Source organism: Chroicocephalus ridibundus, chromosome 1, assembly GCF_963924245.1.
Source record: "Chroicocephalus ridibundus chromosome 1, bChrRid1.1, whole genome shotgun sequence".
Classification (NCBI taxonomy): Eukaryota; Metazoa; Chordata; class Aves; order Charadriiformes; family Laridae; genus Chroicocephalus; species Chroicocephalus ridibundus.
The window spans coordinates 83,979,328-83,998,364 of NC_086284.1; the positions used below are offsets into that span (position 1 = coordinate 83,979,328).

Sequence of the window (19,037 nt, forward strand, 5' to 3'; positions counted from 1 at the left end):
TGGAACATAGGAGATGTTACGGTAGTTTCTGTCAGACTCAATTTTGACAAGTCTGTTTTTAATCTTGCAGTTTGACATATAGCCTTTAAAGAACACGTATCCTTTGCATGCTAAATCCTCTGTTATGTCCCCTTTGAGAACTGAATTTTAATGCACGTCCTTGGAACAAGGAATTTATTCTTGAGCAGATAGATCATTGTCTCTGTGTACAAATGAAGAAGGTAAGACTTTTGAAGCTTTTTTTTGATGCTTATCTCATGATTGCAGCTGAAGTGAGGGATATCCGTGGTGCCTAACGACTTCATCGACTAGCTTTAAATGAGAGTCCTCAACATACTAATGATGAAACAGAAGTATCAGCTGTTCAAGAGAAGAATGGGGTGTTTAACCGAGAGAAGAATACTGCAAACCCCTAAGGTTCTTCTTTATAGGAGTTATTTTGTAGAAGGAAAACCTTGATATTGCGTAGTTTTTTGACTCATTGAAGTTGTTTCATTTGCTTATATGGGAGACATTTTTACGTGGCATACTTGAGTTGGCTTAGACTACAAGAGCCAGCCCTGCAGTGGCCAAAGCCAGGTAGGTGGAGCTGAGGTGCCCACAGCCCAGTGTGCAGCCCACAGAGCAGCCTGTTGCTCGGTTTGTGCCTGTGATTTTTGAACAACAAAGCTGCTCCCGTACCTGATCAAAAATTCACCTCTATGAGCTCCGGCTGTTTAAAGTTTTGCCTTTAGACCACAGTGGTCTCCTGTAGCAATGCTGAAGGTGGGAGAAACTATTTGCAGCTGTCCGTCTGATTACAAAAAGCGGCTAGAGAAGTTCTCTAAGTGGTACCTCATGCCATTAGACAGCTCGAGGTGAATCTTGCCGGCGAAGTCCAGTTAGGAGGGGTGCCGGCTGTGCTGGATGGTCGGAGCCTCTCAGCTACTGTCTCCCACCTTTTCACCATTTGCCGTTCACAGGCGAGTGTCTCCCTGCTCCGTCCCAGAAACCTGCCAGCAGCCCGTGCGGCCCATGCTGGCAGCCCTGGCTCCTGCCCAGAGGAGGTGCTTCTTGACCGGCTGATTCAGAGCTGCAGCAGCGGCGTGCCCTGGCCCCTGTGGTGTAATATATAAGACAACTCTGCTCGCTTAAGCGTTTTGTGTCAAATCATGTCTCCATACAGCAGAGCAGTGATGCTGGTGCCATGGGGCCATGGTCCTGCAGCAGAGGGGCTCAGCTGCCACCGGGGAAACAGAAGCTCCCTGTCAAGCCACAGGGGATGTAGATCTAGCTGGGGGAAATAAAAAAAAATACAAGTATACCCGATAAATTATTTAGAAAATGCCTATAAAATTAATTTAACAAGTCGCATGAAGTCAGTCCCTCCTTCTTTTTTCCCTATATCAATATCCATCTTCCCTCCTACCACCTTCTGGCTGCAGCTATATGGTGAGTTACGTATTCTCCTCCTCCACGAACAGCTTCCCTCCTCCCCCTCACCATTTTCTTAAAGAGCAGAGAGATGTTTTACCGCCCTCCTCTTCAGTCCTGACCGTTACCCACAGCTTGGAAGGAGCAGGAGAGGACAGTGATGAAACTGGTTAATTTTCGGGGGTGTTTTTTTCTGCGGTGCTGTGGAGGCGGTGGGCTGGGGCTGGCCTGGATGCAGCACGTGTGCGAATCCTATCCCCGAGTGAACTTTAATTTGGCTGGTATGGATAACGAAGCACCGGCTTGGCTCTGCAAGCGTGGGTGTTTTCTGGGGGGTATAACTGATACTGAAGAGGGCGGCATCGTATTTTTACTGCAGCTGTTGCCCATCCTACCTAGATCAAATCTCACACTGGTGCGTCCAACCGCACTGCAATTACGTCTTCGTTTTCTGTGTGGATAGAGGAACACAACCGTTCAGCATTTTCTGCCTGATTTGTGTCTTCAGGGTAATTTTCTTCTCCCCTTTTCAAACATGCCTTCCACCCCCTATATTTTGCAATATTTCTGCATTTATCAAGGAAGAATTTCAGCTTAAGTGTAATTTAAGTTTTATCTTAAGGACCACGTTTACGTGCAGCGTACATTTGCTTAGTAACTTTTCAGTGAGACTTGTATTAGTGATTCTTTGTCACAAGGAAAACGTAAAACAAATTTTGTAGTTCTAGTGATACAAAAGGGGGAAAAAAGAAAGGGTATAACAGCATAAATACATTATGAAGTTAACCAGCATAAATATTTAGATGTATTAAATGAAAATTAACAATATGAATTTGAAAGGTTGGACGTATTAAATGAAAATTAACAATATGAATTTGAAAGGTTGGACAGAGCTTAAAATAGAATAGATTTTTAAAGTCATATCTTACAGATTTTAGCACAATAAATAAATGCATCCTTTAAAAAAAAAAAAGAGCGGTGAACCTTTGAATTGAAAACATTCTGGATATATGGTATATATTCATGGCAGGACTTTTTAATAACTAATGCAATTTAACAGAAGCAAGTGGTTAATTGGCTGGCAACAATTCTGACTCAATTTCTCCTCACATCAGTCTGCATCTTAAATATACCAAGTAACGTTTGGGGGCACAAATATAGGCAAACAGGTTGCGCGTTGGGACTGCTGCTGCCTGAATTACTGTGCCACGTGCATGGTGGCTTAAGAAGCATAGCCTCTTTGGCCGCCCATTCAAATCATTATAAAATCACATTTGCCGTCACTTACACTGCTTCAAGTGGCACATGGATACGTCCTTGGCATCCGACCAACCAATTTTCTATTCCAGACTCAGTAAGCAAAAATCATTCTGCGTTAGTCTCTGCAGCTCAGTATCCATAATTGTCTAACCTTGCAGATATTAGAAGAAGAATAATAATGCCCACAAAACTGAAGCCACTGGCCGCTGAAACTTTTCTTAATGAGGAATTGAATGAATCTTGTTTTGTTGGAACATTTATTTTGTAAAACTATTTCTTTCAATCTTTAATTATTTAAAACACGATAATAGCAATGTGATCTATAACAAAGAATAGAGATGCTCTTAGACTGGATCAGATAGTCTGCTTCAAAAAAGCAGATAAGACTTAAAAGCAAAAATAATAGTGTTCAGGCATCTGAAAGAAAAAAACCATTTACTCTTTGAATGTGTTTTTCTTAAGGAACAATAATAAAGCCAATAATATTGAACTGAGAGCAGTATATAATATAGTGCTCGCAAATACAATATTCTTCAGAATTCAAGAGCTTTATCTCATTTCTGAATGAATCTTCCTCTTCTTAATTTCTTTTTCTTTATTGGTTGGATTACTTAGAGCCAAGATAATGTCTATGAAGGACTTCTGACATGAAATAGCCCTATGTGAATGTTATGCATTATTAATTATAACTTGGATAACTCTCTAAAACAAGATGCTCCCAAAGCATTTAACATTTAATCAGCAAAATTTATCTGATGTTCTGCTTTTTGAAAAGCATTAAGGAAAAGAAAAAAAAATTGAATAGCTGCAGGAATGAAGGATGTATGTGAACGCCTGACCTTTCATTACTACATACACAATACCCTAACCTGAAAGTGAAAAGCCAGTGCTGTACAGGTTATGAATAGCAGCTGTAATGATTTCTGTTGCTTCAGTACAAATGAAAATGAAGCTCTGATCGTAAAAGATTACAGTTAAATTTGTCACATAGTAAAAATATCTTTAAGATTTTCTCATTTTTTGTAATCTTTCCTCCTCTTTAATATGTAATTCCCATAGATCTCTTTTGCAGTCTTATTGATACAGGTGTCATTCCTCTGCAGTTTCTAACATCTTCAGCTGTCTTTTATTTCACTTCCTTATTTCCAATTTGAAATGTGATTTTAGAGCATGTGGTCTCCTCCTTTCTCAGCAAGGAGCAACAATTTTCTATCAGAGTTTATTTTAATTCATTGACATGATTATTTATTCAAAGTGTTTGGCATTAGATAATGCATTTTATTGAATTACTCTTCTTATTGATCTCTTAGCTGCCATACTATCTAGATTGACCCAACCTCACAGTGCAAAATGCTGCACCAGTGTATACAGTAAGTCTACCTTGTGTTCAAAGTACGCCCACCAATGACAAAAATCAAAGTAGGGGGAGGCTGTTGGGAGAGTAGAAACACTAATGAAGCGATATTTGCATTATGTTAATATCAGTATATCAGCTGCCTAACTTTTGTCAAGACTTGGTAACAAAGGAGAGCTCTGCTGGAGGCAGGGTTTCCTTGTCAAAGGCAGCAGCATCCGTTTGCCTACTGACAGAAGATGCCGTGACCACCGCAGCAAGTGCGCTTCCCTTCACAGCCTTTCAGGCCATTGTGGCCGTAAGCAGTCATGTGTCACGCCAGCTTGGGTTTCGTGCTGCACCTTGCTCGTTCAGTCACCAGTGCAGTTTTGGCCTGGGCACGGAGTTACATTTCTGTGAAATTAGGCAGTAGACGTGCCCTGAAGTTCTTGTTGGCTTCTTTGCGAGCATTATGGCATCTGCTGAAGGAAAGACAATAGCTAATGCTGTATAAAATCTGATTTAATGATGTTTCTGAGCATGCTGGTACCGTGGTAGGCACTGATCACAGACTGCTCCAGAGCCGTGCAGCACACAGCTGCAGATTTTTCAATCCGGTACGGGAAGCCTGATTTAGTGTATTGTCAAACCATGACCGTAGCTGTTGGTCTTTTACTACTGCTTTTTTCCTTTATACTGTGTGACTATTCAAAGAATTATTATTTCTCTTTTATTCTTTTTTCCCCATTGTCAAGACGTCGTCATCTTAAGCATGCTGCTCTGCCACTTGTAATGAAAAGGAGAAGCCCAGCACTGATGAAATCAAAACTTTCGCTTCCCACCGGGCATGAGAGATCTGCTGCAGCCAGACTAGAGCAAACCATTATTATGTGAAGGAATGATTGTTACTTTGTAACACAGTGTCAGCAAAAACAGACACTAAAAATAAACCATTAGAAGAGAGAATTTCTTTCCTAAGTGAAAATTTATGTTGTGTCTCTTTGAAAGAAAAAAAAATAAGAAACCAACAAGGGTTCATTATGTGAATATTAGAGTTATATTTGCTCTCTGAAACATCCTTTTCAGTTGCTAGATCGTATTGTGGTATGTATTGTGATACTGAAATAAGTGAACAGAATAATACCAATTTTGGGGATTTGGAAAGTTACCTCATCATTTCCTTGAGTCCTTTAAGCTTCATTATTTTGTCTATTTCCACTGTGGAGGTAAAAATTCAAATAATTTTGTGACTGCATCAAGAAGTCTAAGCGACTGCTGAAAATTCAGTAGAGCACAAAAAAGCCTCTCTTAATCTAATTCAGATAATGTGCTAATCTGGGGCCTGTGCAGAAAAGCACTCAAGGTGTTTTAGTCCTTTTCTTTCCCGCTCCCAGGTAAACGAACTCTGAATCCAGTTGGAACATCCAGGTGTATTTGCAAACAGTTAGAGAATTAGAAGAATATTGTAATTACCTTTCGCATTTTTCAAATTAGATTTTGCTGTGGCCACCTATGCAACTGTAACAGAGTCATGGCGGCTCCATTTTCGAAAGTTGAAGTTAAGAAATGACAGAGTAATCGGAACAGATTTCATAATCATTGCTAGGTCGCTGGTGGCTGCACCAGACAACTGGTTCATGCCACTGCTTTAAAGCAAAAGCATAATCTTTCCTGTCAGCATTGGGTTGGATTTTGTGGAACGGTTAGAATTTACCATGTTGTGCGTTTTGTTCTGCAACCCTGGTGTTTCGGGACAGTCCAGGTTCCTGGAAGTCCTCAGTAAGTGTGTTAGTGGAAAAGCTAAGTGATCCCAAGTTAATTGCAAGCGTTTAATGTAGCCAAGTAGTGTGTGCGGTGGGCAGCTGTTGGGTGCCTGCGGCTTCTGCACATGGGCAACTGCAGAATGGGGAAACAGAATTGCATTTAGCTCACTTCGAAACCCTGTCTGAAAGGGCTCGCCCAAAATGCCCACGGAAATGCCATTTAAAAGTCATTGCAGCCTGATGGAAACAACATAGTCTGACAAATAAAGATGGGAGATTTTCAGGGGAGTGGAACTGCCCTTTCCATGGTGAGACCACCCTGTTCTGTAAAGATTTTGGTTTGGTAGTATTGTATAGTAGCTCCGTAGCGCCATTCCTAAAGATATCTCAACAATAGACATCTTGGGGCTGGCTTATATTGCGCTTTGTTCGTTACACTTTGAGAATTAACTTCTCCTCAGAGCTTCTGAGGCTTTGGCAGTTAATGATAGGGAAACGTTGGCTTGGATGAGTGACCTGAGAGACCAATATTATCCCGCTTTATCTGTCTTTGATCCCTTAAAACTAATGTGCAGAAAGTCTAATTAGAAGAGGACAGCTGAACAATTAATTAATAGGGGAGTAAGCGCTACATTTTTCTCCTTGGCAGTATGGCATCTTCATGCAGCGTGAAGTAATTTATGCTGTGATCATGTGGCAGTAGCACGCTAACAGTCAAACTTGGTGAAAGTCTCAGTCCATCAGATATACATGCATGACCATCTGGCTCTCGGTTTTTACAGTGGCCAAAATGAGCAAATACTGATTCTCTTGGAGTAGACAACTCCAGTGTTAGTAACTCCTCATATGTCCTCTGCTCTGTCTTGAGTTTTATCTCCCAAGTTCTCTCGGGGGCTGAGGGAGTCCGTCATGGATTTGCGTAAGGAGAAAAATGGTTTCCTAAGGAGGGTGTCCCAGTCAACGTAGAGTTTTCCGCATATTGCTGATTTAGAGTTGGGCTCCGGAATTGATTGTAGAAATGGAGTAAGAAGGAGCTGATAGAGGATTGCAGGTAACATTGCTCAGCAGTTAGATAGGAGTATGACGCTGTTGTTGCTATTCAGACAGCCTTATCAAGGCACTCTTGTACAGTGTACACGGGTATTTACTGTTTGACTAATATTTTGGTAATTCAGCTACAAAGACTGTAGCCTTATAGTTGAGAATAAAAGCAGATGGACAACTTTGTGTGTTTGTGGAGAGGAGGATTAGTTTGGCTAGAGGTAAATATAGGTCTTTATAAATCATCGAAATTCAAGAACAGCTTCTTTATAGGGTTCACCTTGTTAGTAAAGGAGAAAAATGGAGTGAATTTGGTGCATGTGAAAGCTTGACAGATGGACAGCCTTAGAGAACGGGAGGCTTTTTTATTCTCAAAGCCCTTACTGCAGAGGCATCTGAAATGGCATCTCCTGTATGAAAACCCGCCAGTGTGCCACAGCCCTGATCTGAAGGGACCACTTCTATGGGAGGAAGCGAGTGTAATTCAGCCTGCAGACACACTCACTTCTTGGCCCCTTACGGAGACTGCCAACAAGGGTTCCAATTAGTGCCAGCTGCAGATTGTGACAATTTTAAAGATTGACTTTCACACCATGCCAGACCTTTAAAAGAAAGAAGAACATTTATATAAAACACAATTTGCTTTGACAGTAATTTTCTGTATGCTATTATTGAAGTTATTTATGTTCGAATCAGAGTATCTTTTCTCTCAGCTGTGTTTCTGCTGCTGTTTGATCCTGCAGTGCAGTAATAATCCGGTGCTTATATCTTCTGTACTTTATGTGGCAGTGGCCATTTCAAGCATCCATTACTCGCGCAGTTTTTAGGGCTCATACATTTGAACAAGAATCCTGTAAAATACCCAGATTCTTGCGCAGATTGCTTCTGACCGCTGCAAGTCCTCACGTATTTAATGGCAGACTTAAAGACCTTGTGAAGCACCAGGGCTATTCAACTGAAACTGTGGGGTTCAGGAGCTCACAAGTTGAAGTTGCTTGGGTGTCAAGAGTGTTTCACTGTATTGACAGTGAGGCTAAGGGCAGTGGTAGAAGAAGCAGCCACCAGCTTTCCAAACATGAGTGTGATCCCTCTGCCTTCTTATAGCAAGGATTCCAACACACCCTCTCTATCTCCACAAGTAAGAGCTGAACACCATGGTCTTTGTGTTCTGTGCTCTGTCATCCCAGGAAAAAACAGCAATTAACCTGATGCTCCCATTCATCTCTTAGGTTGTTCCTCATGTGTCCACCCCTAAAGCAAGACCTTGGCCTCATGTCCCATCTGCTCTATCCACAGACCATGCAACCTTACTCCTCCTCCCCAAACTGGGACCCCATACCTCACCTTTGTGGTAGTGTACATTATTTCATGAGCCTACGTTTCTTGCCTGTTGCGCTTCTGCAACTGTCTTCTGAGATGGAGTTGGGGAAGTAATGCCATACGTGGCATACCCTGCCTTGCCTGCATAGCATGATGGCAGTATAGCCCATAACTAGCTGTGTACAGGGTCTCCAGAGAGACTTCCCGGAGGTCAGTGCGGCCAGCTGGACAGGCAGAGAAACTGAAATCCCACTGTCATCCTTCAAGCAGTTCTTGTGCCGTGTACTGGCAACCTCTTGAGAAAGTATATTTTTGTGTATTCCCCTAAAAACTGTCTGTAAAATATCCTCCTTCTGGGCTTGGAGAGGTCAGATTCTTCACCTGCTGCTAAAACAATATTCCTCTATGGGTAGAAGAATCAAGAGGCCAGAAGCGATCTGCCCAGAGTAGCATGGCTTCCAGCCTAGTTTAATCTATTGTGATTCTCAGTTACAAGCTACTGAGTCATGGAAATGCTGCCTGTAGTTTGTGTGCTGCAGTGTTGCCTTTGGAAACGGAGTGGGAAGAGCCCCACACGCCATGGCTCTTGCTGGAGGAGTTCTCCAGTACAGGGGAGCTGGTCTGCGTGGGCTTTTAGATTGTGTGTTTGTGTTTGCACAGCGCTGCTTCTCTTGTGACAAAAATAGCCCTGGGCAAAGGCATAATCTTCTTAAAGCTTCCCTCTCCCCCTGTCCCTCTGCACTGTTTCATGGGTGTCAGTGAATACTGAGTTTGTTCACTGGTTTATCAAGGTTCCCCTAGTCCACTCAGGCAGGTTGGCATCATTGCAGGACCTGGAGGCACATTGTGGGGGGGCTGTGTGATAACAGCAAAGGATGAGTCAACACTGGGTTAAGATGGGCCTATTCTGTCCCATCAAGTTCCCTCCAGAAGATGTCTCTGGCTCTGGAAATAAATTTAGGTGGACCTCTGGGCAAACTGTTCTTTTCCACAGGAACTGCTGCTTATGATAAAAGTGTGGAGAAGTGAAATTTGAAGCTTCTCTGGGTGAAGATAAGTACTGTAGAACAGGTTTTATGTAAAAATGTATATACAGCTCAAATCAAAATGATCCTTTTGAAATAATTCAAAATGTACTACAACAGAGTGACTTTGCAAACTCTTTGTTCATTATAACTGCCTTCATCTTCATAATAATGAAAGACATTCAAATGCTGAATGACTTTTCTCTAGCCTAGATGCTAGAATTTGAAGATGAGTTCCACTTTCCTTAGATTTGAATAGGGCATTTGAGGTAACTTGTTACACTTTGTAGTTAGGTTTTGACCCATTGATTTTTGTTTCCTTACTTCAGAAATGTAGTGTGAAGCATACTGCAAATCATGGCATCGCACCTTGTAATTGTGAAATTTAGACTTTCTCATCAATAGTGAGACCCAAAGTGAAACAGAGGATCCTGAAGTAGCATTTCAAAACACAAAGTTTCAGAATTTGATGTTTGGTGTGAGTGTACCGTAGATAAGTTATGATTAAGAGAAAGGTTTTTCTTCATTACATTCCCTGTACATAAAATTATTTATTATATGTCAATTCCTAATTCGTTCATCTTCACTGGGAGAGAAACCCAGTACTCCTCTAGTGTGTAAAATTGCTAAAAGCTTTTAAATGAGCGTAAACAATGATTTTCCACTCTCGGTTCTTAAGAGTATAGGTAACATATCTCTTTTGTCTTTATTCATGTGTTACATTTGCTGTAGGACGCATACGAAGAACAGAGCCACTTATCCCATATGTCTCAGACACTGGGGGTGTCCCCACTTCCCTCGTCTGCCCCGCATCCCTTCCTCTCTTCCAGCTAGAAGGAAGCAGAAGAGAGACAGTAATTTCCAGCCACAAGTTCACAGACAAAGTCAATGGCTGGCATTGTAGCTGAATGTTAACGCCTCATGTAGCCTGAGATGCGCGATACTTAGTAATACAACTTTAACCTTTATAATGCGCTATAATTTGATTCTCGAACCATCTATATTCTCTCCTTGTTACAGCCTAAGTAGCTGTAAGGAGGAGGGAGAACGGACAAATGTAATCACCACCTGGGGCACAGGGAAGGACAAAGAGATGAGTCATTGAAATTCCCATTGCAGTTTTCAGGTTTTAGCCTTGTTCTCACCGCTTGATTCTAATGTCAGGAAATGAGAGAAACATGATGATATTTTGCGGTGATGTTGGTGTTAGCCGGTCAGGTGGCAGAGCACCCAAAAAGTCCAAGTTTGGAGTTACAGATATTTGGTCTTGACTGACTCTAAAAGAGTATGTAGATCTAAAAGAGAAATAACTTCGTTGTGGTTAAGTATGAAAGGTAATAAAATATCTATAATATATAATCTTTTTTTTTTCTTTACTTTAGTAACATTCTTAAAGGAGGAAAGACATTTCAGGAGAAAGTAAGACTATTGTTCTTTGCCACTATCAGAAGTTCTTTGAAAGAAGTAGCTCACGTTCAAGTGTGGTGGCTTTACCTAGTTTATGTAATCTAAACTGTTTATATATTCTACTATCACACATGGACATACATATGTACACATACATTTAAGCTATAAAATTTATAGATTACAGTACACAGTCAGTGATTCCATTGTTTTTCCATTACTGTGATATATACATTACTTGGTGTGATTGACAGTCTCCAGTGCTGTGCAAAGGTTATCATTTAGATATATAGGATTTGATAACAGTATTGGAAGTAGAAAGCGATGTGTTGTGGCTTGGAGTTTTGTCATCATGAGTTGAGAAGGTTTTAAAACGAGCAGTGGAGTCGTGACTGAGTGCTGCAGATCAAAAAGCTGATGATTACATTTTTATTTCTCTTGTAACTGTGCTCTGTTCTGTATGTAGCATGTATTTTATAGAAAATGTTTTCTGTAATGATGAGGGGACTGTACGTGGTGCTTGACACCTTCTTTATGTATGTGTAACATGCTTAGGTCCAGATACTCCAAATGGCCTTATTATAGCCTCAAATGTTGAATGAATGGTCCAAGGTCTAGCATGCTTCCAACGCAAGTGATTATCCTGTAAGAAAGTCTTGTCCCCAAAATAAATCTTAGCAGTGATGACCTTTTGGTTTAAAAAAGCTCTTGTTAGTCTGGGTTGAATCTCACCTACGCCAGCACTTGGACAAGTTTAATACAAGAATAACAAAGCACTGAAGAACATTTTCAGGAAAAGCTGATTTTCTTTTTTAAAGGCCACTCTCTGAGATAGCTGGACTGCAGGAGGCAGGGGTGGTTGTAATCTTATGTTTCATGAGAAACATAAATTAGTGGGTTGAAAGTAATGGAAGGGGTCAGTTGGGCTTGGAGTAGTTATCCCAGGGCTACGGTTTATCCCATAGCTAAAAACTCTGTGGGCTTTTCTGCCTACAGAAAAGCATGCCTGCGGAATGCCTAGATTAATAAAGCAGTGGCAAATTGGGTAGATGTGGATAGCATAGATGGGACTTTGAGATTCTTGAAATAAATTGCATTTCTTATCATGCATTTTCAGATTCCCAAAAATGTGGTGTATAGAACAGGAAAAAAAAAGTAGAAGGAATCCTGTTGTTAGCCAAAAAAGAATGGAAGTTGGTTTTTTTAAACTATATGCTATAAAGTCTTCAAGAATAACAGTGGAGAATAAAAAAGAATAATTGTGGAGATTTCCAAAACTGTAGCTTACAGACCTTTAAAATAAGCTATAAATTTTCAGAAATACGAACACTGTAAATAAAGGCTGTTTATTGAATAAATTGAATAAATGATTCCTGGAGTTTAACTTTGGAACATGTCGATTGAAATGAAAAATAATTGTGGGAAATTCCTTAAAGTAGTCATAATTATATCTAAAGGGGATAAAATTATGCTGGTTTGTGGCAGAATATTTAATTTTCATTACATGTAGCTCCTTGTTAATTTATTTTTAACTTTCTAACTTATTTGATTTCTGTTATTCCAAGCACAGACATGTGGCCAAAGCCTTCGATCCCTTCTTTTGAAAAGTCTACCTATACTCTTTTAGTGCAATTATACAAATATCTAATAAGAAGACTAAAAATTGAAGCTTAATATTTTTTTATTAAGTTAGGGGATATTTGGTCAGACCTTGCCTCTTGCATGACTGATGGCTTTGACAGAAGCAGAAATCGTTATCTCAGTTGGCCTTCAGAGATGTGATGGCTTCATCAAGTATAGCCTGACTTTCCAGACCAGTTTTCTGACCAGGCCTTAAGTCTCTCCGCTATTTTCTTTGCTTTTTGACTTTTTAAGTTGCGTATCTGTGGTGTAAATATTCATATAAGGTGACACTGTATAAGACCAATACAATGTGATTTATTTTAATTAGTTCTGCTGATTTTAATTAGTTCTGCTGTACAGGTCAGGCATCCCAAATCAGTTGCATTCCTGTTAGCCAGGCAATAAATCACATAAATAAACAATGAATTGTGTTTGAAAGTAGTAAAACCAACAGAAAATCAACTTCATCTCAACAAAATGGCAACTGACCTTTCCTTAGCTTATATTGCCCTCAGCAGCCGTCTGACCAACGATGTAATACAAGGGATATTGAGCCTGGTTGGCTTCTCTTCCTTCTTCTTCCACTTTACCCTTACTTTTCCCCAGTTGTCCACCACCCCTGACTGCCCACCAATAGTCAAAATATACATTTGCCATTTGTCTAGACCACTTTGATCATATCAATTTTCCTAATACTTTATTACCTTTATCATGTAAATCAGTTGGGGTTTCAGATGTGTTTTCCATTTACTAGTTTCATCCTAAAGAGGAGCTGTTTAATTTTAAAGAAAAACCTGTCTTCGTCAATTTTGTAAAAATGTTCACCAAATATTAATCTTTTTCCACACATTTAAAAAGGCAAACTAGAAAAGAAATGGGGGCTAAATTTTGTACTCATTTTTGTTTTCAAAACACTGCTGTCTTCAGATAAATTTGGCATTAAGTGTGCAAGAGCTAGATGGAATAAAAAGTAACTTGCATTTATAAAGTAGGTGAAAGAAATTCGTAGTCTATAGATGCTGAACTGGTAGGATTAATCAAATGTTATTCCATTCTTCCTGGAGAAAAGTATTATTTCAGCATTCAGGTGTCTCTGATGAAGCAAACATTTCATAGTATAAACTGTAAAGTTAAGTCAATTCAATTTGTTAGATTGGAAAAAACTTCTTTTTTTAATATCCATTGTTATTTTGGCACGTTATTCATCTCTGTAATTCTCTGCTATGTGATTGTAATAAACATTTTGCCGTATTACTGCAGTTTTCTCCATTAAGAAGCCAATCTGGTTATCTGTAGTGAATAAAAGTATGAATCTTTACTTGATCTTACTTTTTTTTTCTTTTTATAGAAGCTGCAAAGAATCAATCCTCCTTACTGTTGTCCAACCTTACCCTGTAAGTATTGTCAGTGTTTTCTGAATTAGTTTCCTAGCAACATAGCAGGGTGGTTTTTTTCTGCCGATATTCTGTCTGTGTCTCTACCTTATCTGTGCAGTAAAAGAAGTAAGTGAGATAAGGGCTGCGTCTCCTAAAGGTGATGTTTAAGACTGCGTTACTGCGTCCTGCACTCAAAGACTGCATTAGCAAGTTAAATAATAATAGTATCTTTAAACTCATACCAGGAAAACAGAGCAGGAGGCTGAGATCTGCTTCAGTTTCTGATCTGTTGCAGCTCCTGGGTTTTTCTTAATTCTGCCTTGGTCCCACAGAGTTTTGCTGCTGTATCAAACCAGCTGGACCTTATGCAAGGGAGGGCTCTGCCGGTGTCTGCAGCGCGGGGCGCGTGGAGGTGAGGGCAGAGAAGAGACAGACTGACGATTGCGTGAGGCTGGCTCGAAGGGACAGGGAGAAACTGCAGCCCACCTCAGAGCCTAGTGGTTTGTGGGAGCAGGTCCATGACCTGTCTGCTCGAACCCATCCTTGAAGAGGGACAGGTGAAAATGGAGATAAGCCAAGCCAGGGAGGAAGCACATCTCTCTCTTCCCATACATCCATGCGCAGCCATGCATCAGCAGTGATTTCAGATGCAACGGGTCCATTCACCTCCCTGTTGGCCAGCCTGATACACAGCAGTTTTGATTAACAAGGGTCAATTGCATCCTTTTCACCCAAGAATAAGAGATGAGATGGATTTGACACAAAGATGTGAAAACGAGTTTATCTGATGAAGCTGCCAAAATATACATCTTGCAAATGCAATTTGGTCAGGGCTGTATCTCTTCGCACTACTTGCTAGCCTTCCTGGCTAGTTTAGAGGCGGCCGTGTAGTTACGCTGGTCCTGTACCCTTTCTAGAAGCCGCTCGGCACAGCAGCTAAATCATGGGGGAAAAGCATGCGTTTCCCAGCAAAACCAGGCAGGGGCTGCTGCGCTGCAGGAAGACCACTGGCAGGAAGGCGAGCAGGGACCTGGTCAACATCAGCCTTCTTAAATGAAAACCCAGGCATGGTCTGACCAAATAAAGAAACCTAACTGCCTTTAAAGCTTGCTGGATTGCAGCCAGTGGTTCTGATCACAGGGAATATGTATAATATGGGGGAAGAGAAATCCTCACCCACTTGCCTTTTTTGTGCAGGTTGCCTTATTTCATCCATGGACAGGCTTTTCTTTAAATGTCAGGTGAAGAAGGGGCATGTGCTTTAGCGCAGGTATGCGTAGCCCTTAAAAGTGGACAGTAAAGTGTGGTACTACATGTGTGTGAGGTGATGGGGCCTGTTATCACTGTGCTGCTGGTATGAGAGCAAGCCTGTATGTACTGAACATAAGGGAAGCTGAAACCCAAATGAGCTGTGCACTCCATGTTCAACTGGAGACCTTACAGCACACATTGGGTCCTCCTCCAGCCTTTAAGCTGGAGAAGAAGGGAAGTCATGACCTGGCATCTTGCCAGCTCTCTGGGTCCAAGCCCTGTTTGAGGCCACAAGGCAGAATCTGCTCCTCTCATTACATTGCACCAAAGGCTAATTGATAACTGAACTACCTTTAGATGTCGCTGAGCTAGGAATGGCACTGAAACACTTTGCTGTCCTGTCAGCCATTTGGGCTGATGTACCCATCTTATACATATTTTTGTGTTGCCCCACTCTGGCATGTCTGTCAGGGTCCCCCAGCTCTATCTCAGTGGACAAAGCATACGTGTTTTCGGGGTGATGGATGTTTTATCTCGCATAGGCATGAAGATTGTCTCCCCAAGAATGTCCACAGAGCAGTCAGAAGATGCAATTGATGTATGCATAGCAGTGCTAGCTTTACTTGACCAATTTTTATCCCAAAGTCAAGATGCTTCTGTGGCATGAGCTTAGTTGGGAGAACCTCACCTGCAGGACTGTTGCACCCTGCAGATCTCCTCCAGTTTGCGTACTCTTATTGTACCTCCCTACCTGTTCAGACCAGGGTTGTGTTGATTCGTAGCATCCTTCCCTGATCACTTTCAAGCCCAAGTTTTCCTGGAGTGGAAATGAAGGTGTGCGTAGGGATGGGGAGCAGTTGGGGTGCTGCCAGTGTGTGCAGCCCACTTTGAGCCCCGAAGCAGTGCAGGGTCCCTCAGTTTATGCAAACCCTGGGCTGTGAAATCTCTCGCGGACTCCTGAGTCGCCTTGAACACCTGGCCCGTGCTGGCCCTCATACTACCGCAGCACTGCTGTCAGTAGTGCCTGAGCCTGTTTCTTAGGTGACATCCCTCTCAGCTCTGCCATCCTGCGTGTTGCTGCACTCCAGCTGTGTACCTGTTCTGGTCACCTGTGCAGGGGGGTCCTGTGGCAAATACGTTTTGTCTTACAGTTTGGAAACGATATTAATGTATTCAGAAATTATGATGCACCTGTGTTTTCCCCTTTTCTTTAATTTTGCCTCCTCCATTTTTCCTTTTACTATTTTGCCAATAAAACTGGAAAGATGAAGTAGAAACCAGACAAAGGAAAAGTAAGAGCTTTTAAATAAAGACTGAATTTCTTCCCCATTCTTGGCAGAAATACATCTTTACAAACATTTCATCGATCTCTCTTCTTGATGGTGAACCTTTTTCTTTCTATCATTGCATGAAAAATATCTGCCAAGATGGATTACAAGAGTGCTGTTTCCTAATTGTTTTTATTTGCGCTATTTAGAGTGTGTTTTGGTTTTATGCTTTCAAGTAACCATCCTTTATGACTGCAGGTGACAGTAGATGTAATCTAGATTTATAGTACTCTGTAGTTCACTTAGTACTTTTTGAAAGCTTTTGCAGATCATTTTTGCTTAAGTGCATTCAGTTTTGTTTAATGCTTAAACTCATTAAAATTTCATTTTAATTATGACCAAACCAAAACATTAGGCTATCTTTTTCTTTCCTTCAATCTACAAATCTCTGCTACATTCATATCACCACTGCTCATGAGGAGGTCACTGAATAGCTAAAGCAGTGGAAGCAGTTCAAAGTTTTGATTTCTGGAAGTATGGCATTTGATTATCGTTTCTGACCATTTTATTCTGTAAATGGACTATCATTCTGATTGTTGCCTTATTAAGTTTTAAGCATTACTCAAATGAAATAACTTGCCTGTTTTGATATCTGTTCAGATTTTATGCGTAGAGATCATTTGATAGGTTGCTTTCATGATTAGTCTCTTAAGCTCCTTGGATGTAGTCCAGGCCCAACTGAGACCCATGGTGATTTTGCTGTGCATAAGTTTTGCAACGGGAAAAGGATAAGATCTTTTTCTGTTTTGAAGGAGGTGCTTCATGTTATAACACAGTTATATGTCTGAGACACAACATTTGCAGAAAAAGCTGTGATAAATAACACTTATTTATGAATTGTAATGATTGTGGTCACAGTCTTACTGAGGATCTCACAGTATTTTTCATGCTGTGTTGCTTTCTGGAGTTGTGTCAGAGCAGCAACTACCATAGCTAGACTTGTGGTTGTAAAGGATATAAAAAAGAAACAGGTTTGTCACAAAGACTTCAAAATCTAAAGTGAAAAAGACTACCCAGGTATAGCTTTAGAAATCATTTGGAAGTCAGACAAGTGAGCATTATGAAAAAGATGATTTTTGACTGGTAGAAGTTGTGAAGTTGATATAGAAATGATAGCTTTTGTTCTTTGAATGGGCACGGTTTTTTGCAGTCATCATGAGGACCTTTCCCACTGCATAACTTCCACATCAGCTTTTTCATGTGGTCAGTTCCATACACAGCTTTGATCCTACACCAGAGAGGATCACAGTGTGGTTAATGGCAAACCTGATATCACTGTGTTGCCTCCTGGAAGTGTGGGCTGGTCCATGGCCACTGCCCAACCACTGTTTGAAGCAGCCTCCTCTCTTGTCAGAACTGTGCTGTGCAGCCTTTCTTCTTCTGTCTGTGTGTGGTGCAAATCTCAGTAAGCACTGCTGCTCCTGACCTGTCTTCCTGGAGGCCTCCTCTTAGGGTATATGGATTTTTCTGGAATGTAGTTGTGCAAAAACCATGATTTTTTCATCAGTGAAGACTGAGAAAATGCAGCTTGAACTTCCACGTCAATTGTTTCAGCAAAGTGGAAAAGAGCCCCTTCACCCTATCCATCGTTTTCTCCTTGTAGTTCTCCCTCCGTGTCCCCCGACAGTTTCCATTAGGTCTCTTTTCCCTCTTCACTAGCCCTTTTTCCCATCGCAGGCGCATTATCATTCATCTAGTCCTTCATTTGTTCATTTTAGCTGGGGTTTGTATGGGGTGAAGGTTTCTTTCATTCCCAGAGGTCCTCATCCTTGCAGAGTTGTAGGGCTGAAAGTAGTGCGGAATGGCTGTCTTGTTTTGCACTTTCCTGCACTTGATTAAGAGCAGTCACCTGGGTATGAGAGGTAATCCTGAATGTGAAGGAGTAATCCATGAATGTAAACGGAGGAACTTTGGAGAGGCAGAATCCCAAAAGGCCAGGGGAGGAGATTTTATGGAGGACCTCCACATTTAATAAACACTGAGATAGATGACCCAGGCCCATCTAGTCACGAGATGAGCTGCAATGGCTGCACGTTCCACAAAGTCTGAAGCCGACCTGTGGTTTCACTCATGGTTCTTGGGACAATCACAGTAAACTAGGCTGTCGTTTACTATAGATGGAATGGATTGTATTTTCTCAATGCGTGCATTCAAATAAGGTTTGGCTATTCCCTGCCTTACAGGTACTTGTTATACGTGCATGGGACCAATGATCAAACTGCGATTACCATCTAAAAATAGGAAAATATAAATAATGCAAATAGTAAAATATAATTGTCTATGATGATAAATCACCAGCTTTTAAGAGAGAACCCAAATCTGACCACTATTTCAGCAATTAAATTTGTGCTAAGAGTTTAACAAAGAAATACTCCTGATGATGATCTGTCAGTGCCCTGTGGTTATAACAAATTACTGCATGGTAAAACTTCTCCACATTATTGCTTCCGTGTCCCTACCTGCTCTTCTACAATGCTCTTGTGAGACAGTGTAGTTGTTTCAGCCTTGCTCACAGCTATGAATGGCAGTATTTAGTTTGCCTTTGGGCATTATGTACTGTTCCACTTAATAAATTTAATTCTTCCTCTTATTCACGTTTTATTTGCTTGCTAAATTTTGTCTTATGTAATTGCCTTCAGGGATGGACCAAGAAGTCAACACATTTTTGCAGTCATGCAATTTTTCCTTATTTCCTAACAAACATAATATTTCATATTAAACTAATGACTAATTTTAAGTAACAAACTTAAAATTGATTATATATATACAGTTTGTGGCTATTTAAAACTTTGGTATATCTGTCAGATTTTCAGTCATTGTCACAAAGCAGGTTTTCTTTTCACCTTGCGACTGTTCTGTACTGCTGCCTCCTTTCATTGCTTTATGGTAGCTCAGTACTA

At 40.9% G+C, this 19,037-nt stretch overlaps 1 protein-coding gene across 8 annotated transcripts in view; it reads left to right on the forward strand.

The window, feature by feature from the left end:
- Window positions 1-19,037, forward strand: part of FRMPD4 (FERM and PDZ domain containing 4) — a 411,398-nt gene that overhangs the window by 365,920 nt on the left and 26,441 nt on the right. For all 8 annotated transcript variants that reach the window (XM_063341700.1, XM_063341639.1, XM_063341649.1 and 5 more), the window contains one exon: window positions 13,531-13,576. In XM_063341700.1, coding sequence (XP_063197770.1) covers window positions 13,531-13,576 — 46 coding nt within the window. The remainder of the gene's footprint in view (window positions 1-13,530; window positions 13,577-19,037) is intronic.